The sequence below is a fragment of the Plasmodium gallinaceum genome, assembly GCF_900005855.1.
Source record: "Plasmodium gallinaceum strain 8A genome assembly, contig: PGAL8A_v1_87, whole genome shotgun sequence".
NCBI classification, from domain to species: Eukaryota; Apicomplexa; class Aconoidasida; order Haemosporida; family Plasmodiidae; genus Plasmodium; species Plasmodium gallinaceum.
In genome coordinates, this window is record NW_021628251.1 from 1,823,014 (window position 1) to 1,847,738 (window position 24,725).

At 18.1% G+C, this 24,725-nt stretch overlaps 5 protein-coding genes across 5 annotated transcripts; 2 read left to right on the forward strand and 3 right to left on the reverse strand.

Annotated features, from left to right (window-relative positions):
• Window positions 1-161: 161 nt before the first annotated feature.
• Window positions 162-3,152, forward strand: PGAL8A_00316100 (conserved protein, unknown function; the record flags this gene model as incomplete). The annotated part of the gene is made up of 1 exon (XM_028672177.1): window positions 162-3,152. One exon carries the CDS (start codon window positions 162-164, stop codon window positions 3,150-3,152), a length of 2,991 nt encoding a protein of 996 aa, XP_028528756.1.
• Window positions 3,153-3,842: 690 nt separating this feature from the next.
• HMGB3 (high mobility group protein B3, putative) lies at window positions 3,843-12,359 on the reverse strand (the record flags this gene model as incomplete). The annotated part of the gene is made up of 4 exons (XM_028672178.1): window positions 3,843-3,991; window positions 4,131-4,973; window positions 5,095-5,248; window positions 5,448-12,359. The coding sequence occupies 4 exons, from the start codon at window positions 12,357-12,359 to the stop codon at window positions 3,843-3,845; spliced, it is 8,058 nt and encodes a 2,685-aa protein (XP_028528757.1).
• Window positions 12,360-13,612: 1,253 nt separating this feature from the next.
• PGAL8A_00316300 (targeted glyoxalase II, putative) lies at window positions 13,613-14,581 on the reverse strand (the record flags this gene model as incomplete). The annotated part of the gene is made up of 1 exon (XM_028672179.1): window positions 13,613-14,581. One exon carries the CDS (start codon window positions 14,579-14,581, stop codon window positions 13,613-13,615), a length of 969 nt encoding a protein of 322 aa, XP_028528758.1.
• Window positions 14,582-16,201: 1,620 nt separating this feature from the next.
• Window positions 16,202-18,006, forward strand: PGAL8A_00316400 (conserved Plasmodium protein, unknown function; the record flags this gene model as incomplete). Its single annotated transcript, XM_028672180.1, has 8 exons — window positions 16,202-16,208; window positions 16,320-16,385; window positions 16,573-16,687; window positions 16,795-16,919; window positions 17,026-17,090; window positions 17,226-17,384; window positions 17,477-17,809; window positions 17,878-18,006. The coding sequence occupies 8 exons, from the start codon at window positions 16,202-16,204 to the stop codon at window positions 18,004-18,006; spliced, it is 999 nt and encodes a 332-aa protein (XP_028528759.1).
• A 1,893-nt stretch (window positions 18,007-19,899) lies between these two features.
• PGAL8A_00316500 (zinc finger protein, putative) lies at window positions 19,900-23,910 on the reverse strand (the record flags this gene model as incomplete). The annotated part of the gene is made up of 1 exon (XM_028672181.1): window positions 19,900-23,910. The coding sequence occupies one exon, from the start codon at window positions 23,908-23,910 to the stop codon at window positions 19,900-19,902; it is 4,011 nt and encodes a 1,336-aa protein (XP_028528760.1).
• Window positions 23,911-24,725: the final 815 nt, after the last annotated feature.

Consider the following 24,725-nt stretch of genomic DNA (forward strand, 5'->3'; position numbering starts at 1 on the left):
ATTTTTTTTTTTTTTTTTTTTTTTTTTTTTTAAATAGAGAATTAGATTTGTAAAAAAGTATAAGATAAAAATATCTTAACATTTTTGTATAAATATTAGTATATATATTTGTACATATTACTTTATTTTGCTTTATTTTATTTTAATTTTTTTTTCAAGTAATGTTAAAAAATAACTATAACCCTGATATTAGTGATGATGATTATATAAGTGAAAAACAAATTTTTCAAGGATCTAATAAAACAATATTAACAGTTGAATCTATTCATGTAGTTAAGGGAATTGATAAAAATATTAAGAAAAAGATAGAAGAAGGAAAAGTATATTTAAATGATATAAGTCCTGTAAAGAATGCTGAAATTGAAGAAGCATTTTTAAAAAGTCTATGTGATAATATTCCACAGAATAACGTGTATATAAATGATGATAAAGATTCAAAAGAATTAAATATAAAAATTGAAGAAAATTATAGTTGTTTTAATATTGATACTTCAAAAATTCTTAAAGAAAATTCAAATGAAGAAACCTTTGAAAATATATTGAAAAATGATATTGGTGATAACAAAGATGAGTTAAATTATTTTAAAAATAGCTCTATTATCAAAAATGCCTCTATATCTGGAATTTATAATAAATGTATATTGAATAATTTGCCTGATACCTTAGAGAAAGAAACAGTTGATTATATAAAAAAAAAAGAAAAGAAACTACAAAAAAAAAGATTAAATGCTAATTTAGAAGCTTTACGTTTACAATACATTCCTATAAATAATGATAAGTTTGCAAGTATTCCAAGAGAAATTAAAGAAAATATTTTGGCATTATTTGCATGCATTATAATAAAACATATTGATTCTTTTGATGATATAGAAATTCAAAGTCATTTAGAAGATTTATCAAAAGGTTTTTTAAAACAATTATCTGATTTGTTATTAATTGATCCTTTAGCTTATCAATGTATAATTAAACCATTAGAACAGAGAAAGATTATTAGAGATATAACAGGAGATAAAAAAATATATCAATTATATGAAAAACCTTTTGTTGATAACTTATTAAGCAAAATAAATGATCTTCAACCAAATATTGATTTTCAATTTAAAAAAGTTGTGGAAGAATTGAATAATGAAATGGATTTTTGGCAAAATGACCATATTGAAGATCCAAATGAGGAAATGAGTGAAGGAAGAGATTTTATAAAAGGCGACAATTTACAAGACATTGAACAAAAATATGAAGATACTAAACGAGATGTAAAAAATGATCCTTTTTTAAATAAAAATTTTATTCCAAAAGAAAAAAATGAAACATATAATTTTGAAGAAATAAATAATTATTTTTCGTTGAGCAAAGAAGAAAATAATCAAAATATTAATACTTCTGAATATTTCAATAAAGAAGATGACACTGATGAAAAAAAAAATAGTTTAACTTTTAACACAATCTCTTTGAATTCTTCATACATTGAAGATGATCATATGTGTAACAATGAAAAAAAGGTAATAAGTAAAAGTAATAATAATAAGAATGATGATGTGAATGAAGATGAAAATAGTTTGAATGAAAAATATAATGAAAATAATAATGACATTAGTAAGAATTATGAAAATGAAGAGGAAACAAAAGAAAATGATGAAAGTGATAGTAATAAAAGTTCTAATAAAATAATTAAAAATAAAAATGTAAATGAAAATGGAATAAATTTATGTGAAAAAAACTTAAGTTTAAATTTAAATGAAGATAAGGAAAAAGAATGTACAAAAATAATTAATGAAAAATGTACAAGTGAATATATAGACGAAAATTCCATGATCAAATCAGAAATAAAAAAAAATAATAAGGAAAAAGATACAATTGATTGTGAAAGTTTTTATGATGAGAGTGATATTGAAAAACATTTGAACCATGGAGTTCCTATGAAAAGCCCAGAAGTAAAATCAGTATTATTAAGGGATTTAATTACAACATATATAATGACAGGAAATAATAATGCTAGAATACAATTGTATTTTCAGAGATTTGCAAAATGCTTAAAAATTAATGAACTTTTAATATTAAGAATAGAAGAAAATCTTGCTGCAGATTTAATAAGTGCTTTACAAGCATCAACTAATGAAACATCAAAAAAAAAAAAAATTAGAAGAATTAAAATAGCTTTTGCTGCATTAGGTGGTGGTGCTTTAATTGCATTTACAGCTGGCTTAGCTGCTCCAGGTATAATTGCAGGTTTAACAGCATTAGGTGCAGGTGGAAGTAGCTTAACTGCTTTTTTAGCTTCAGCTAGCGGTTTGGCTTTTATTGTTTCTTTATTTGGTGCAGGTGGGGCAGGATTAACTGGTTATAAATACAGTAGAAGAATAGCTAATATAAAAACTTTTGAATTCATTATGTTAAATGGAAATATTTCTAAATCACTTAGTGTATGTGTATGTGTTAGTGGTGAAATTCAAAGTGATGATGACATAACCCAGCCATGGTTAGATGTTTTCCCGAATTGTTATTGTGATTTATATTGTTTGAAATGGGAAAATCATTTATTAAAAACATTAGGATCTTTAATTGAGACAATGTTATCTCAAGAATTTGCAATAACGGCTAGTAAAATATGGTTACAGTACACTATAGCTAGTACGTTAAGCGCTGCTTTAACATGGCCATTGGCACTTATTAAATATGCATCAAATTTAGATAATGTCTACTTATTGATAAGAGAAAGAGCTCAACAAGCTGGTAGAATATTGGCGGATGCGTTAAGTGATAAAAATACAGTAGGACAAAGACCAGTTATTTTAATTGGTTATTCCGTTGGAGCTCGTGTTATTTTTTATTGTTTAAAATATTTGTATGCTAAAAAGTTATATAATATTGTGAGTAACGCTATTTTTATTGGATTACCTGCAACGACTAGTGTAAGAGTATGGGAAAAAATTCGAATGGTCGTAACTAATCGTGTAATTAATGTTTATTCAAAAAATGATTGGTTATTAGGATTTTTATATAGATATATGGAATGGAAAATAAATGTTGCAGGTTTAATATCTGTGAAAGTTCCAAATGTGGAAAATTATGATGCAAGTGGTATCATACATAGTCATTTAGATTATAAAAGGAAATTAAAAGATATTTTTAATTTAATTAACTTTGATATGTAAGAGGATTTTTCAATAGACAAACAATATATAAGAAATATTATGAAAATATAGTATATATATATATATTAAGAGATAATATTAGGAAATAATTAAATTTAATAAATGTATATTAAGGTAGGGGAATATAAGGAAATTTTTGCATTATATTTTGTTTTACTTTTTCTTTTTTTATTTTAAAAGTTTGCATGAATTAATAATTTTTCAAAAGGTTTTTATTTATCACTATTATAATTTTTTATATCAGAAAACCAATATTAATATGTAGGAACTATTAGTTAATTTTAAAATAATAATTATCATTAATATTTCAATAATTATATACACACATGTATACATTACTATGATATTCTGTAGTTTTTTTTATTATTTAAAAAAAAAAAAAAAAAATATATAAAGTATACAATCTTTATAAGCTAGTGCATTATATATATTTAAAAAAAAAAAAAAAAAAAAAAAAAAAAAAGGAGAAGAAATTAATGACTGTTGAAAGCATATATAATATTAAAATAAAAAAAAAAATAAAAAACATATATTATGCATTCATATTAAACAAACTTAAAATTTTTAAATCATATATTTTTTTAATACATTAATAATAATTAATATAATAAATATAAAATTATAACATTTAAAATGTTAAAATGAGGGTATCCTGATTACAATAAATATTATTGATGTATAAAATAAAAATTAAAACAAGGTTAAAATATTAAAATCAGAATTTTCTTGATTACAAGAATAATCATTAGTATCAATATCATTTGTTTTACTATCAAAAATATTTAATATATTTATTTCTGATTCATTTAAAATCGGTGTTTTTTTTTTATCATTATTATCTATAAAAAGAAAAATGAATATATTATATAATTATATCAATATATATTTGTAATTCGAAGATGTTATATATTTTAGTAAATATAATATTAAAAATATAAAGTAACTTGTATAAAATTATGAATATATATATATATATACCGTTATCACTTGATGATTGATAATATTTATAATGTGTTGAATTATCAATTTTTCCATGCTCATTTTCATAAGCATCCAAATTAATTTCTTTGTTTTTTTTTATAGCTTCTTCAATTTTACGAGGATTCATTTTTTTTTCTCTTTTATATTTATCACGAATTTGTTTATCTGAAAATTTTGGTATTAACGCTCTTACCATCATTAAATCTACACCAAACATTTCAATTGCTTGATAAAATTTATTGGTTTCTTCATTGTTCCATTTGCACAATTTCGTTTTTTTATATGCATTTTTGTATTTTTCTATTTGACATTTATTCAAATTTTGATTAATTTTATTTTTTTTTTGCATTAACAAACTTAAATTATCATTATTTGAATTTTCATTCATTAAATTTGTTGTATACTTCTTTTTATCATCATATATTAGTTCTCCATTATCGTTTATGTTTAACTTGTTAGAGAAATTCGATGAACATACATTCAACAAATTTAAAAAATCATCACAATTATCTTCACTTACATTGTCTAAATTAGTTTTATCGTTTTCCTCTAATTCATCTGCTTTCTCATTATGTAAATTTATTTTTTCTTCATTTATATTATTCAAAATATCATTAACACAGTCTTCATTTTCTATATTCGTATTATTATTATCTTCTATGTTTATGTTTTCTTCATTATTTAAAGCTATTAAATTTTTATCATTAGTTTCATTTCCTTTTATTGATATTTCGTTTAAATGGTTGTTACTGTATTCTTCATTCTTATTTTTCGTGACTTTTTTTTTGTTTATTTTTTTGTTGTTTTTTAATACAAGATCCCATATGGTACAATTTCCTTCTATATGAAAAAAAAAAATATATATATATATATACATACTATAAATATACTCTGTATAAAATATGTGAATATAAAATATACAACCTTCACATATAAAACATATTTTGAATTTTAGAATTACCATTAAAAGTATTGGTAGAACTTGCTTTTTTTTTTTTTTTTCTTATTTTATTATTTATTAATTCTAAAAAGTGAGATTCACTATTAAAAAATTTTTTTTCTTTTAGTGGAATAATTTCTGTATCTTCTAAATTATTTTGAGGTTTATCTAAATTCTTAATGAAAAAAAAAGAAAAATATACTTAAAAGTATATAAAATTATATTTAATAATTTTAACAGAATTTACTTAATAAAGGAAATTAATTAATATATATTGATAAAAATTATAAAAATTCATTAATTTTTACTATATTAATTTTATTATATATATATATATATATATATATATATATATATAAGAATTTTCATTTTACCGAATTATAATATACAAGGTTATCATTCATTTTATTTTCTGAAAATATTTGTTCAGAACAATATATTAAATTATTTGAATTTTTTAAACAATTCATATCTGTATTGTTATACATATTTGAATCATTCATTTTGCTAATGCAATTATTATTACTGTTATTTGAATTATTAAAGAAGTATTGTTTATTTACTGATTCTGTATTCAAATTTGAAACAAAAGTGTTCTTATTATTAAAAGAATCATGAGTATTATAGTATGGAAAATTGTCTATTAAATCATTTGAATTTATTTCATTATTATTATCTTTATTTAATTTATATATTAAATTATCAGTATTATTCTTTTTAATAATATTATAAGGTACATTCATATTATTTACTAAATTATATGTTTTATTAATATCTTTATATTTATCTACACTTGTATCATTATAAAGATAATAATAATTTGTATCATTATTTTTATTATTATTATTACTGTTATTAACATAATTATTATTGTTAAAATTAATGTGATTGTTTAAATCATTATTTATTGTATCATTTAAGTTGGCATGATGTGTGCTATTTAAAGTGGAGCAATTATAATTATTATTTATCGTTCTATCATAAAAATCATTGTTAATTTTATTTTTATTTTTTATATTTTCATTAAAATAATAGTCATTTAATTCCTTATTTTCATTATTATTTTTGAATATATTTTTATCAGAATTATTGTCTGGAATATCATTATTATTAGAATTATTTTTTAAAAATAATTTCATATTTTTCTGATTGTAATAATTTTTATCAATAAGATGATTTTTTTCCATTTCATTATTTTGATTTATGTTTTTACAAATATTATTTTTATTATAATCTTCCTCCGTTATATTAAAAATTTCATTATTTTTTAAATTTATATTTTCTTTATCATTGTTAAGGTAATCATTAGAACTTTTCATATTAATTTCATTTTTATTAATTACTTCACCATTACTATAATAATATAAATTTTTATTATTTTCTACAATACAATTATTTATATCATAAAAATGATTTACATTTGAGTTTTCTTTATAAGATTTTTCGGAATTAAAAAGAGCAGAAGGTTTATTAATTGATATACAATTATTTTGAATATAATTATTATTTGAGTTATTGTTAATTGGAAATTCATCTTTTTTTTTATTTAATAACATAAAATCTTTATCTCCATACATAACAATATTCGTATTTAATTTTGCATCTATTTTTTTTTTTTCATTTTTATCATTGATGTGAATAGAATTTTCCGAAGTTTCAATTCTTTTTAATTCATTGTCATTTTTAAAAATTTTAATTTTTTCATCCATATTTTTAGGATTAATTAGGTTCATATTTGTCTGCTTATTCATATAATTATTTAAATTATTGTAATCATTATGATTGGAATTGTTTTCATAATATTCAGAATTTAAATTAATTTTTTCATTATAACTAGAATTATCATTAGAATTTATATTATTCTCTGTTTCATTTTTAAAATTTTTAGAACATATATTGAATTTTCTTTTTTCTTTGTAATTATTATCATTTGTGATGTTGTTATAATTGTTGATGGATGGATTATATATATTATAATTGATTGGGTTGTTATTATAAAAATATTTATTTATATTTTTATCATAATAGTTAAAATTTATTTCGGTTTGAGAGTAATTTATTTCATTATTATTATATATTTGTTCATTTTCCTTATAATCTACCTCTTCGACATTCATAATTTTGTTATAGTTATTTAAATTATTCAGATCTATATTTTTTTCTTTATTTGTTTTTTCATCTATATTAATTATATTACTAGAATTAATGAGTTTATCATAATTGTTCTTATTAAGCATAGAAGAACTATTTCTGACCTCGTTATAATAATTGGCATTGTAATTATATTCATTGTAACTGTTTTGATAAAAATTTTCATCATTTAAATTGTTTGTATTACACATATTATCTAAATTATTCATTTTATTTTTATTTGTTTGTTCACTTATACTATTATGTAAGCTTTTATTATGAGAATCATTGTTTGTTTTATCATTATGATTATTATTTTCAAAATTCTTTATAAGGTTATTCATATTTTCATTATTGTCATTACTTAGTTTATAGCTTTTATTATTTCCCATATCAACTGTAAAATTATTCATATAATCAAATGAAGAAAAATTATTATTGTTTAATTTATTTAAATTCTGCACATCATTTAAAGTGTTATTTAAATCACATGTATTATTATTGTTAAAATTAATTATATTATTATTATTATTGTTATTACTACTGTTTATATTGTTCTCAGTTTTATCTATATTTGAATAAAAGTTATAATTATTAACCATTGTGTTATTCATTAATGTATTAGGAACATCAAAAGGATTTGCATTTATATTATTAGCATTGCTGTTTATTAAATTGGAATAATACATATAATTTTCATTTAAATTTTCTGTTATTTTATTTTTGTTTTTTTTTTTTTTTTCCATCATTTTTTCTGCTTTTAATAATTGCTTTCTTCTTTTGTCATACAATTTCATCATCATTTTTTTTTCTTTTAATTTTTGTTTTTCATCTTTCTTTAATTTTTTTTTTAACATTTCTTCATTTTTTATTCTATTTTTCATTTTATGAAATTCATCTTTCATTTGTTTTCCATGTAATCTATAATTCATAAATTCATTGTAATTTAATTCATTATTTATATTTTTGTTGTAAATATTATCATTATAACATTTTGTATCCACATATTTATCATTTAAATTATCTTTTATTGTGTTTTGATTTAATAAATGAGTATTACTTATACCAATATCATTATTCAAATTTTGTTTTCTTATATCTAGGTTTTCAATATTGTTTACATTTGGGTTATTTAAAATACCACTATTAAAATTAATGCCTTTGTTATTAATTATATTATTATTTCCATTCATATATCCATTATAACTTTTATCATTTTTTTGAAGTGTATAGTTATCTTCTTCATTATTATTAAACAAGATTGAATTATTTACAAAATTATCATTTAATTCATTATTAATTGAGTTATTTTTATTTACATTTGTCGAATTATTTACAACATTGTTTTTCATGTCATTATTTATATTATTCATAGTATTATCATCTATATTAACTTTGTCATTACTTCCACTAATACCTATGTTACTAATATTAATATTTAAAGATTTATTGTCATTTGGTGGTGTTTTAAAACGGTTAAGTTTATTATTCATGTAATCTAAATAATTATTATTATTTAAACTAGTATTATTTTGATTATAAAATAAATCATTGGAATTATGTTCATTAATATAATTATGATTCATATTAATATCATTATTGTTGCTAATGTAATTTGGAGGAGTATTTTGAACATTATTATAAATAGAATTCATATTTTTATTTAAATAGTTTTTTATGATTCCTGCATTTTCATTAAATTCTTGATTTTTTTTTTTTTTTAAGTTAATGTTCTTTTTATCTTTTTTATTATCACAACTTGGTAAGCTGTTTACATTATTATTTATAATACTATTGTTATTTAATTGTTGTGCAATCATATTATCTAACGCTTTAATCCTACCTTTAAAACCACTAACTCTTTCTCCATTAATAAAATTAATATCATTTTTACAATTTTTTGCTAAAGTTGCATTAACAGTATTTGATAATATTTTGTATCTATTTTTTTCTTCATTAGATAATTGTTTCCATAATTTTGATACATGGGAATTTTGTTGAGCTAATGTTAATCCCATATTAATATTTTTCTCTTTATATTCTTTTCTTTTTTCTCTAGCAAATATACTAAAAGCAGTAAATTTTCTTTTTTTTTTTTTTTTTTGCAATAAAGAATTTTCTTCATTTATTTTAGAAGCCTTAATAGCCCATTCCTTTTTCTTTTCATCACTTAAATTATTCCATATTTTAGCTACTGCAGATGTTTGTTCTGTTAATGAACTACCTAAAAATATTTTTTGATTTAAAAGTTCTTTTCTCTTTTCTCTTGCAAACAATGTAAAAGAAGTTATTCCTCTTATAGTTTTTTTTTTTATTTCCATTTTATTTTCCATCTGATTATATATATCTTTTTTCTTTTCTTTTTTCTCTATATTATTAATAGTAATATTCTTTTTCATATTTCTAAACATATTATTAATTAAATTTTTTGTTCGATTAAAATCACTGCAATTATATAATTTGGGAACCAAATTTTTTAAAGATAACTTTAGCATTGAATTTTTTTGATTAAATAAGTTATAGCTATGATCATGAATTTTTTTATTTAAAAAACTATTGAAACATTCTTTGTTCTTCATGATACAAAGCTCCTCAAGACTATTACTATACATATTTTTTTCTTCTTTACTTTTTAATTCTCTTATCTTTCTTTTTAGATTTTTTAACTTTAATATAAGTTCTTCTTTTTCAAATTTCATATTTATAAGATTAAACAATTTCATATATAAATCCTCTTCGTGTAAAAGAAAATATAATAAAAAACTTTTTTCGTTATAACTTACTGTGATCATTTTTTCAAGATTTATAATAGCATTCATAACATTATTGGTACTAAAAATGAAATAAAATATAACTTTGTCATTTTTTATAATTATATAATAAATATTTTTTACATAAATAGACATGTTATCTATAATAGTAATTATGTTATTTTTACTTATATAATTAAATATTTTTTTTTTAATAAATTTTTCTGAACTCTTGTGTCTTTTTATGAATTCATTTGATTTTAGTTCATTTATTTTATCAAAGTAGAATTTGTAAATATTCTTTTTTAATTTGTCTGAATTATTGTTCTCTTTATGATTATGATTTTTTTTATAGTTTTCATTTTCATCATTATTACCATTATTTTCTTTATTATTATAATCACTCTTCTCTTTATTATTATTATCACTATTTTCTTTATTGTTATTATCATTAATTTCTTTGCTTTTTTTATCACTCTCACTATTGTTGTTTATATTTTCATACTCATTATTATTATTATTATTACTATCGCTACCATTCTTGTTATCGCTATTTTCTTTTTCTTTACTGTTATTATCATTATTAATATTACTATTTAAATTATTTACATTATTAATACTATTATAATTTTGATCTTTATTTTTTATATCATAATTATGTTCATTTATTTTGTCATTTTCATCATAATTAGTTTTTACATTATTCAAATTATAATCATTTTTCAAAAAATGATTGGGATATTTTTCATAATATTTTTTTGCAATATTCATAATATCGTTATCAATAACCTTATTAATAGTAGGATCAGTATAATCAAAATTATTAGAAGAATTAGTTTCTTTTTTTTTATATGATGTATTTACAGATATTATATTTGAGTTATTACTCGAATCATTTAAAGATTGGTTTAAAAAATTATTTGATTTTTGGTCTATATGTAAATTACTATAAGTATATTCACCATTTTTTTCAATAGAAGTATTAAATTTATTTATAAAATTATTCCCTATATTTTTATTACTATATGAATTATTTAATGCATTATTATTAGATTCTATAGTTATACTCTCATTATTATTATTAATATTGATATATTCATTAGTATTAATAGTACTTTTATCCTTAATTTTTGTAAAATCACTTAATTTATCATTATTATTTAAATTATCTTTGTTTAAAATATTTACATTACTTCCTTTAATACATTCGTTACTTATTTTTTCTAAAGTATTTTCAACGAAAAAATTGCCATCAGTACTTTTTGTATCAAAATCATTATCTTTTATTTTTTTCTTTACAGAAATAATACTATCTGAAAGTTTTCTACTTTTGCTATTTTTATACAAAAAGATATCTTTCAATTCCTTATCTTCATAAGAATTTTCATTTTTTTTGGGGAAATTTGAATTAACATTTTCATAAATATCTATTTTTTTTATTTTCGTTGAAAAATCAGAATAACTAATATTCCACTTTTCTTTAAGTAAATTACATTCATTTTTAGAATTGAAATTATTAATATAATGATTATCATTACTAAGAATATTAGTATGATTTGAATTTGTTGTTATATTTGTATCTATCACATTGTTTTCTGAAAGAGAATCATAATTTCTTCCATTATATGTATATTTATTATTATTAATAATATTATAAACTTTTTCAATGTTACTAGTATTATTAATTAAATCATTATTATTTTCTTCTTTATTAATGAAATCATTATTATTTTCTTCTTTATTAATTAAATCATTATTATTTTCTTCTTTATTTATTAAATCATTATTAAATTGTTTATGTTTTTTATTATGATCATTATCATCAGAGCATTTTAATTTATTCAAAATAGAAAAATTATTTATTTCTTTTATATTGGTACTATAAAATTTATGCGCTTCATTATTTAAACTGTTATCTATCATATCATTTTTATTTACATCATTACTCATTTCTTTTTTATTACTTTCACTGTTTTCATTTTTTTGATTAATTAATTTATCTTTATCTAATTTATTCTGAATGTTAATATTGTTTTTATCAATATTATTACTGTTGAAGGGTTCGATTATATTATCTTTATTTTTTATTATATTTGTGCAGTCATGTGTTTTATTATATGTATTAAATAATAAATCATGTTTTTTTTCTTTTTTTAATATATTTTCTTCATTATGTTCATATTCATTTAAATAATTTTTTTTAATAACATCTTCATTAAAATGGTTATCCTTTGCAAAAAATGGATGAATAACTGATGATTTATTTTTGCTTACAAGAAGGCTATCTTGAATATCTTCTTTATATTTGCCATGCTTATTTAAATATAACAAATCATAATCATTTATTGTATTTTCATTTAATAAATTTTCATTTTTTTTCATATGTATCTCATAGTCACCTTCCATGTTTTTTATATTTTTAATTTTTCATAACTTTTTATGAAATCAAAAATTTTTTTTCTATTTAATAGAATTAAAAATAATAAACTTTATTTAAAAAGGTATAATAAAAACTATTTTTTAAGATCATTTTTTTTTTATATATATTTTGTGTATTTTAAATAAAATCATTTATTTAAAAATATAAAGGAGAAAAAAAAAAAAAAAATTAACAAAATACAGAAAAAACAGTTTTAAATACAAAAGTTTACATGTATTAATTTTATTAAATTATATTAGAGTAAAATTTTTTTATTCTTATATTTTTTATGAACTCACAATTTTTCATTTTAATTTTTTTTTCATATATAATTAATTTAAATAAAATTGCTGCAGAAAAAGTAAAATAATATAATTTATAAAAAAAAAAAAAAAAAAAAAAAAAAAAATTACATATATTTTGTAGAAAAAATAAGAAATTTTAAAAAAAATTTTTATTTTAATGATTATTTTTTTATTACAAAAATGAAATAAAAAGAAATTTTGAATATACATATAATTACATTTTAGATTCTTTTTTTTTTTTTCATTAAAATTTTATTTTTATTTTCTTTACTCAAATTTCTCTTTATTGTATTTATTAATATAAATTACATTAAAATGTAAATATTATAAAAAATATATTTACGTAAAAATTTAAAAATTATTTTTAAATAATAGGAGATTAAAAAAAAAAAAAAAAAATAAAATGTTAGTACTTAAGCAGAATTTTTTTTGTTTTTTTTTTTTTTTTTTGTGAAGAACCTTTATTTTTACATCTTATAAAAGGTTATATGTACATTTTAAATAGTTTTAAATTTTAAAAAATAAGGAAAATTTACAATTATTAACAATATAGAATATACATTTTTTTAAAATGATTATTACAATTTTTAAAGACAATAAAATATTAAAAAAATTTTTTTAATTAAATGTTTGCATATTATAATAAAAGCATTTTTTCAATTCTTTTTTTTATTTTTGTAATTTCTATATTTTTAAGTGTTGTGATTTTTGGTTATTTCCGCTTTAAAACACTTAATATTCATAATATTTACTTTTTCTCTTCCATTTAAAAGAGTTACCTTTATAAAACTTGGATATTTTATTTTTTTAAAAAATTATATTAATGATAAAATATAAAAAATTTAACTTGTGATATCAAAGATTATAAATAGAAAAAATTTTTGAATAAAGTAACATTTCATAAAAATTTTTATAAGAAAAATGAAATAAAAATGTTATGTTAATTTAAAATTATCCTTCATTATTCTTAAAAGAATGAGATAATCACTATTTTTTTTAATTACATAATTGTTTTTCATAGCATAATTTTTAATAGACTTTTTTATATTTTCATCGTTATACCTCAAAAAAGGGTTATATAAAAATTCTTCTTCTAACAAAGAAGGAACTGTAGGAGTGTTACAATCTTTTTTCACTTTTTCATAAAAGGATTTTAAATTATTATTAAATGAATCAACGCTCAAAGCAAATTTTATATTATCAAGTGTATATTCATGACCACAAAAAATGTAGGTATTTTTTTTATCTAAATTATTTAAATTATTTATAGAATTATATAAATCATTATTATTAGATTCGAAGTTTCTTCCAATTCCGCATATAAATAAAAAATCGCCAGTAAAAAAAATTTTTTTTAATTTATTTCTCGAATTTTCAATTAAATAAGAAATATGATTTTTACAGTGAAAATTAGATATAAATGTAGTTATTTTAAAATTATTTATTTCAAAATTACTAATATTATTAAGGTTTTTATTTATATATTCATTATCATTTTCTTTAATACCATAAACATTTATTTTTTTATTAAAATAAAAGAAGTTTCCACTATTGTGATCATAATGCTTATGTGTACAAAGAATATTTTTTATTTTGATATTTTCCTTTTCTGATATTTCATTAATTATTTTATAATTACTTGGGTCTACTGCTACCCCTTCTTCTTTATTGTCATAAAAAATGTATGAATAATTATCTTTATATAATGGTATTATTATAACGTTAGTACAAATATCCTTTTTATTAATTATATAATATTTTTTTTTATTATCAGTTTCACATATATTCTTTTTTAAACAACCATTTTCAATAAATAATTTTTTATAAGTTGATAAATTATATCGTATATTTGCAAAGTAATTTAATGATAACAAAGTTTTAAGTATTTTCATTTTAATATACATGAAGAATAAAAAATTAAGAAAACATGAATTTAAAAAGTGTATGTTGTAAAAAAAAAAAAAAAAAAAATTATAAATTAAAAAATATATAAATATAAGAAATATATATATATAGGGATACAGAAAAAAAAAAAAAAAAAAAAAAAAAAAAAATTTATTTATAAATATATACATATATATATATATATATACATATTTGTAAAAATATATTACTTTGATTCTTTAATAAATTTAATTTCATTTTTTAAAAGAAATTAAGTATAATATTTTTGCTAAGATGTAAATCATTACAATAAAAATATTCCTTTTTTTTTTATTTTTATGTATAAGGAAAACATCAAAAAAAATTTTTTTTTTTTTTTAAGTATTCTTTTTAAATGCAAAATAATTATTTCATTATTTTGATTAATTTTATTTTACTTTGTGAGTATTTTTCTTTATTCTTGTTTCTAGCTGTATAAATAGAAATAACATGTCTAATTTTTTTTTTTTTTTTTTTTTTTTTGAAATATAATGTATTTTAAATTATCATATATATATATATATATATATATATATATTTATTATATTTAATTAAAATTAGTTAATATAATTTCATAGGAATACAAGTTATTTTAAATATTCTTGCACTTATATTTTTTCTAATATAAATTAATACATATTTGTATTTGGAATAATAAGCGAACTCATTTCAAATTATAAAACTTTAGTAAAGTAATAATTTTAATAATTAAAATAATTATTTTTAAATAAGAAATAATTAGAAAAGCATACCATAATATACTTAATTTAAATAATATATGGAGTATTTGTAAAATAATAAGAGTTATAATTTTCCATCAAAAAAAAAAAAAAAAAAAAAAAAAAAATATATAAAAAGAGAATCTATGATATTTAAAAATATTTCAATAAGCTTTAACTAGCAAAAATTGCATGATATTATTATTTAACTTTTTAATTTTATTATACTGTAAGAAAGAAAAAGTTAGAATTTTTTTCCTATTATTTATATTAAGACATAAAAGAATAAAAAAGAAAAAAAAAAATAAAAAATAAATAATCATAATGATGATAGAATAAATATTTAAGAATTAAAAAATAAAAAAAAAAAAAAAAGATGAAAAGGAATATACTTAAAGTATTAATGTTATATAATTGAGAAAAAATTTTATTAATAAATTTTTTACCAATAATATTATATGTATATAAATATATATATATATATTTATATATATATTTTTTTTTTCTTGTTTTATATATATAAGCATATTTATTAATTATTTAAATTTTTACTCTAAAAATAATTAATAGCTTTTATATAGTTATTTCAGTAAAATAATTATTTTGTATTTTTACTAAATAAAGATTATTTGTTGATTTTTTAATAAAATATTATAAAAGAAAATTTAGTTGAATTAAAAGGAATTAAAAAAAATAATATATGCATATATATGATTTTGTATGTATTATAAAAAAAAATAAATATTTCCACGAAGATAAATATATATATATACGTATATTTTAAGAATTTTTATTTCCAGATTTATAATAAAAGGAGAAATTAATATTTAATAAAGGGTTTTCTTTTTTTTTTTTTTTTTTTTCATTCTTTTATGTAGAAAAATGTCAGGTGCTTGAATTATTTTTAAATTATATTAAAAAATATAGAAAATAGAAGCTAATATTATTATTTTGTATTTTTTCAATTTTTTTTTTTTATTGTATTCATTTATTAATGTAGAACAAGAAATAACTGCTGATGATAGTTCTAATGCAAATGTTGAATCTGAAGTGGATGAACAAAAAGGTTATTATTTTAATTTTCTCTAAATATTTTTAATTGAATAAATAGATATATAAATAGAAGAAATAAGATTATTTATATGAAGAAAAAATATAAAATTTTAAATATATTCTAAAAATAGCAATAAAAATGATTAAATTATTACATATCTATCTGCGTAAATACATATAATTATCCTTATATATTTTAGAATTGCTTAAAAAAAGAACGGCTAATGAATTATTTGATATGGGAAAGTTAGAATTTAAAGAAAATAAAAATTATGAAGTGGCAGCAGAGCGTTTTTCTATGGCAGTTGAGAAAAAGTACAATATTTTTTATGTTTTATTTTTTTCATTTTTAATTAAAAATAGTTAAAATATATTTTTTAAATTCATATATATATTAACAAATATGTTTATACTATTAACAGAATAAAAGAATTAAAAATAGAGGGAAATATCCACATAGATTTAAGAGAATTTTATTTATGTTTTGCTGATGCTTTATTAACTAAAGAAGAAGAAAAAAATGATTTATTTGAATTTTTAAAAAAAAGTAAAATTTACAATATAAATAAGTATTATTTTATATAGAAATTAAATATGAGTTATTATTTATTTAATTCACATACTTATTTTCTTTTTTCTTTTCTTTTCTATAGAAAAAAAAATTGAAGTACCAGACTTAGATGACATAACGGATAAAGAAGAAGTTACAGATGAACAAGTAAGAATTTTTTTTTTTTTTTTTTTTATTAGATATACCTAATTCTAGATATATAATTTTTTAATTTCAAGAAAGTTCAAAAACTACAAAAATTTATGTATATATATTTTTTTTTTTTTTTATTATTAAAATCAGTTGGCATTTGAGATGTTTGAGTTTGCAAGAAAATGTTATGAGTTATTAATAGAAAAAAATAAAGAAGTACCTAAAAAGGATATATTGAATTATACGTATGTTTTTATAAGATTAGGAGATATTAATTTGTTAAATCATTTTTTTCCAGAAGCTTTGAAAGTAAACAAAAAAAAAAAAAAAATAAAATAAAATATAAAAACAAAAAAAGTGTTTACATTTATTTCTTATTATTTGAAAATATTTTTACATAGGAATATGAAAAATGTGTTGAATTAAGAGAAAAACACAAGGTAGGAGATGAAAATTTAATTGCTCCTTTGATATCATTATCTCAAAGTTATATGTTTTGTGGAAAAAGAAAAGGAGCTGTAGAATATTTTGAAAAAGTAAAAAAGATATTATTAGATGTTAGACAGAAAACAACACCATTACCAGAAAATACAAACGAAAAAATTATAAGAGATACTTATGATGATGTTCAAATTCAAATAAATGATTTAAAAAGACAAATAGAAGAAGAAGGAGAAGAAGGAAAAGAACTAGGAAGTCAAACCAAAGCAAAGGAATTAGTTATTACTACGAAGGTAATTTATATTATTTTTTTATTTTATTTTAAAATTATTAAAAAAATGTATTTTCTTTTTTCTTTTAGTCTGAGTTTGATAAAGCGATATTAAATAAGGAAAAAGATGAAGTTACAAAAATAACAATTTCTAGAATAAGTGATGAAGAACATGCTACAAAAAAAAGAAGAATAGATTTATCTAAATATAAAAATTAATAATAAAAAAAATTGAAAGAAAATTTAAACTAATAATATATATGAAATGGCTGGAAAAAAAAAAAAAAAAAAAAAAAAAAAAATTGAAAAATCATTACATAAAATTGACATCAAATATAAAAAAAATTAAAAATAAAACAAGTGTATCTATATAATACAAATATATTTATAGATATATTTGTTTTTCTGCTTTTTTTTTTTTTTTAAATAGTAATAATTTTATTATATTAATACTTTAATTTTAAAAAAATAAAAGATAATTGGAATTAGAAGAATTAAAGACAAAATATTATTATTTGTATTTTCATTTTCTTTTTATTTTTATCATCATTTTTGTTATCTCGATTGCTTTTCAAAATATATTTATACCTTCTCTTATTTTCCTACTTTCGTTTTCATTTTTATTCTTTAAATAAAAGTATTTACATCCTTTAATCAATATTTATATTTTTACATGATTAAAGAGAAAAAAAATTTATTATTTTATAATGAAAATACATAAGAATTATATATAAATGAACAAAATTACAAAATTAGACTAAAAATTAAAAAAAAAAATTAAACATTTAAATAAAAATTTACTAATATTTAAGTATGAAATATATAAATACATAAAATAACACTTAAAAAGTAATTACATTTTCGATGAGTTATCTTTATAATTTACATTTCATAGTTAGCCAAAAAAAAAAAAAAAAAAAAAAAAAAATTAAAGTTAGCATATTTGTAGCTTTTTGAAAAATGTACAGAAATATTTATCATATACATTGTTAATTGTTTCTTGTTTTTTTTACTTAAAAATAAATCCTTTTGGTTTTTAGCAAATATTTAAATTATATCATAAAAAAAAAAAAAGGTAGCATACAAAATTATGCATCATTGACTTATATTTTTTAAAACTAATTCTTCGTTTTACAAATATAGTTCAAAATAGGTTGAATTTTAATTTTTTCTAAATATTTTTTATTATGAATTTTATTTATACTATAATTATAGTATTTTTCATCAGTTTTTGATAGAAAAAAAAAAAAAAAAAAAAATTTAATAAACAATTTAAAAAAAAAAAAGAAAAAAAAAAGAATATTTACCATAATATTTTTTTATTATTTAACAAATAGTTTTCATAATAATTAGATAATAAATACATATGTACATATATACGTATTCTTGTTTTATATTTCATATTTTATATTATTTTTTTACTTATTAAAAAATATATGAAAAACTTTTAAATATATGTATATTATAAAAAAAAAAAAAAAAAAAAAACATTCATGTATAAAATTAATTTTACTTCTATTATATTTTCTGGTATATTTTTTTATTAATATATAAAAAATATATTTATAAATATTACATAGAAAATATATTCGAAGCAACAATGATATTAAAAACATAATTATAAATAAACTCTTTAGTTTATGTGTTAATTTATAAAGCTTATCAATTAATAATTCACATAAATATATATATATACATATATTATTAAATAAATTAATATACAAGAATAATCAATTATTTTATCGTGTTTTATTTTTTATATTAATTTTTCTATATAATTCATCAACTTAGAAAATAAATTAATAAGAAAAATTGATAATCAATATATAAATATATATTAAAATTTTTACTAAATTTTTTTTTTTTTTTTTTTTTTTTTTTTGTTTCTTGAATATCTTTTTACGTCAACTTAAATGCACATATATATATATATATATATATTTATTTATATTACATATATGGATCTTTAAATCATCATTTTTATATGGATTATTATGAGTACACTAATTCCTTTTTTTTTCTTTTTTGTACATATTATTTGTTTTTGTGTAAAATGAGCATAAATTTTTCTTTTTTTATTTTCTCAAATAAATTTATTAGTGAATTTTTTTTTTAATTCATTTTAACAGAATGAAACAAACTATTCTGGTTTGTTTTGTTATGTTCATTGGCTAATATATTTTTATTTTTAGTATTATCAACTATAACATTCTGTCTTAATTTGCTATATGTGCTATCAAGCAGTTGAGCATCCGAATATATATTTAATGAATCAAATTTTTTGATATTCACATTTGATTTAGTTAATACTTTTAAATTTTTATTATTATCAATTAAATTATTATCATTTGTACTTTTCTTTTTATTGTTTATATGTAAATTATTTATGTAATTATATATTAGTTTAAGTGATTTCATATCGTTATATATAGAATGACATGTACTATTAATATTTTTATTTGACTCCGTCTTATTATTCATCTGATTCATATACAGAAATGTTTCCGAATGATTTCTTTTTTTCTTTGGGAATATTTCTGTTTTATTATTATTATTATTATTATACTTCTTAAAAGCATATTTGGTACTTTTTTTTTCTATATTATTTTTATTAATATTTTTATAAAGTATAACTTCATTAATTTTATGTTTTTCTATTTTCTTAAAATTTATAAGATATACATTTTTTGTGTTTGCATTTTCATTCGATTCATTGGTTGTACCATTTCTATTATCTGTTATTGGCTTAACTTTATTTAATATAGTTCCTATATTAACTTTAAAATTCTTATTTTCACCAGAGTTGTTAATATTAAAAAATAATTTGGAGTCTGTATTTCTACTGAATGGAATATATTCATCTATAGTTACCTGATGGTTATTAAGAAAAAAATTGTTATTTTCATATTTATAATTATTATAATCTATGTAATATTTATAAAATAAATTGCTATCATTATTATTAATATAACTGTTTTTACCATTACTATTACTATCGTTAATATAATCATGCTTGTTACTGCTACTACTACTGTTATTACTGTTGTTATTATAACTGATATTAACATGATTGTTCTCAATATTATTGTTATATATATTTTCATTATAATTACTGTTTATATTATTATTAAATATATTATCATAATTACTTCCATTGAAGCTATAATTACTACTGTTGTAATTCGTTTCATCATTTTCTCTAATTCCATTACTACTATTAATAGTATTATTACAATTATTAAAATTATTATTATTATTATTAATATTACTATTATTATTATTATTATTATTATTATTATTATTACTATTGTGATTTATGCTATTCCTTAGATAATTATAAAAATAAGTATCACCATGACTTTGGTTATAATAATTATTAGAAATCCTATTTTCATTTCTATATGATAACACAACATTATTTTCATGAATCACTGAATTAACATTATTTTGTAATAAACTTTGCATATTTCTTTCTTGGCAATTATTATCTAATAATTCTTGTCTACTTCTATTTTGATCACTATTTTGTAAAGAGTCTTGATTATTAAAATGTCCAACATTAAAATTAGTATTATCATTTCCATTATTGTTATTGTTATTATTTTGTTCATTGTTATAATTATTTTGATCATTATTTGAATGATTGTTATAGTTACTATTATTACTACTATAATTGTTATTATTATTACTAGTATTATTACTATCATTATCATTATTTCTGTTATCTGAATTATTATTAAAATTATTATTATTGTTATTATCTAAATTTGAAGCATTGTTTGTATTATGTAATGATAAGGATCTTTCAGGATATTGTATATATTGTGCTGTATCATGAGAACATACTTCTATTTTACATTGACCTGCTTTAAATATAGAACCAATAGGTAATGGTACTGGATTAGAATATGATTTTATTTTAAGAAAAGTTCCTAAAGTACTAGTATCTCTTAAAAGCCACCTTTCCCCTTCTAGTTTAGATCCATCATAGTAAATTAAACAATGCTCCCTTGATACATAACCATTTGAATTAGTTACTGATATTTTTTTATAACTAGATTGGGCATATGGGCCTCTACCTAACACAACTCCCTTAGGATCAATGTATTCAGTTTTTGGTGTAATTTCTTCTTTTGTTGTGCCAAAATCAAATTTAATTAATAAATTTGACTCAATATTTTCACAATAAGAAGGTATTTGATCTTCTGTTAAATATATATCTTGATTGCTATTAGTTTCAAATTTTATTAACTCGTTTAATTCATGTCTGTCTAAAACTTTATTTGCATTTTTGTTCCACACGTAACCTTTATATGGCATTCCTGCCGTATTTTTCTCAATAGATACCGTTACTTCTAATCTATCACCTATATGTATAACATCACCTTCTTTCAATATATGATAATTGTTTACTTTGATCATTGTTCCAATTGTTGAACCACAATCTACCACTCCAATGGTATTGTTTTCTGCTTTTACAAACAATAAATGTGAAAGAGAAACCGATGAATGCGGCATATGAATTAAACTTTTTGCATGTCTTCCACCATCCCATGGTAATCTATTAGGTAATACAGAAGAATCAAATATATGACTATCTATTCTATGTGTTCTATCTTGATATAATTTTAATATAATTTTTTCTTCTTTTCTCATACACATTGATGGATTTTGTGTTATATATCTCTCAACCCATGCATGCAATCTTTCGCTAGTCGTTTCTTTATCATCTTTGTCGTATCCTATTAACTCGCTAAATACTCTACAATCTTTTATATTAAATACCCATTTGGCTTTAGACCATAAATTATTTACCGTAAAAAAATCAATGATACATGCTGTTAAATCATCAAAAAAGATAGGTGGTGATATCATGTCATGCAAAAATATTCTTAAAAATAGAGACACACTAACTTGTGGTTTTATAAAATTTTCATTCCACCAAATTTCGTCTACTGTATTAACTATTTCTATAGATTTATATATTTTTAATGATTTCCTTCTTAAATTATAAATGCGTACTAAATTAGATATAATTGTATTAATACATGAAGTATGCCCTAATGGTTGCCTACATAAAGGGCAATTTTTGCCATTCAATTTATTATGACCAATACAATATCTGCAAAAAGTATGACCACAATTCATAGTTACAGGTAGATAAAAATAATCTAAACATATAGGACAAGTTAATTCTTTTTGTAAATATAAAGTTAAGTTATCTACTTTTCCACTGTTTAATGTGTTAATATGAGAAAAAGATTTTTCATTTGACATAGATATTATATCATTATTTAATAATACACTTTCATTGCAATCATTATCATTATTACATAATATATGATCTTCATTTTCATTTTTTTTTTTTTTTTTTTTTATCTTTTTATTTTGCTGTTGTCCTACTTTTACTGATTCTTTTTTTTCTTCTGACACATCTTGAAATTCTTCAGCATCTCTTTCTTCATATTCATCAATTTCTTCTATTTCATCTTCAATTTCATCAACTTCATTTTCTTCTTCATCATCATCTTCTTCTTCTTCTTCTTCATTTACATTTTCAATTGCATCATTTCCTTGATGTTCTTCAATTTCATCATCTTCTTGTTCATCAGCGTTGTTACTTTCTGCATGTACTCCATCTTGTAAAAAAAAATTATTTGGTTCATTAACAAAAATATTATCTAATGAAAACATATTGTAAGAAATATTACTATTATTGTTGTTATTTGAAATTGTATTAGTAACATTATTATTTAGGTTATTACGATTATTTATTGCACTATGTATCACATTATTTATTGCATTATTTATAGCATTACTTAATATATTTGAATTGTGACCATTTTGGAGATGATAATTTGTTTCATTTCTAGATTCATTTCTTCCTATCCTTAAATTTTTGTTTTCGTTTTTATTTAATTTATCATTTTTTTTTTTTTTTCTTGAATTTACATTTTCTTCATCATCTTTTGGTGTAATACATTCGTCTTCTATTATGTTATTATCATCTATAATACTACCATCATCATTCCCTAGATAACTATTATTTCTGTTATCTGAAAAATTTATACTATTTTCTATGTTATTTTGCTCTGAATTTTCAGAATTATTTGGAATATTCATTTTTTTCCTATATACATATGCATAAAAAAATTTTTTCTTTATAACTTTATGATTTTAAACAAACTACATAAAAATGAATAAGAATATATATATTATATTAAAAAAAAAAAAAAAAAAAAAAAAAAAAAAGGATATTTTAATATATGAGAATAAACATATATTTATATATACATATATATATATATGTTTATAAATTAATTTTAATCATTTAAAAAAAAAAAAAATAAACAACTTATTTGAAGTTAAAGTATATTTTATGATTTAAATAAATATATATATATATATATGTATATATAAGACGAACAAAGATACTCCAAAAAAAATATATAAAGTTTTTTTATTACATTAATAAGCTGTCCTATATAAATATGTACATATATATATATGTAATATGTACTTAATGAAAAAAAAAAAAAAAAAAAAAAATTAATATGTATGCTAAAATATACTACTAATTATCTTTTTCATTAAAAGAAATAATTAATATTAAAATATTTTATATTAAAAAAAATTTTATATTAAAAAAAATATTTTATTAAAAAAAAAAATAATTCATAATAAAAAAAATATGTTTTATAACAATAATAAAAAAAAAAAAAAAAAAAAAAAAAAAAAGATATATAATGCAATATGTTTTATGCTTTATAAAACTCTTTTTGGTTGATATTTATTGTAAATTATGCTAAATATAATTTATTTTTTCCTTACTTTATTTTCCTTTCTATTAAGAAATTTGTTTATGAAAAAAAATTTCATAAAAAAATTGAAATATTAAAATTTAATCATAAATCTTGTATTTTTTATTATGTTTCATA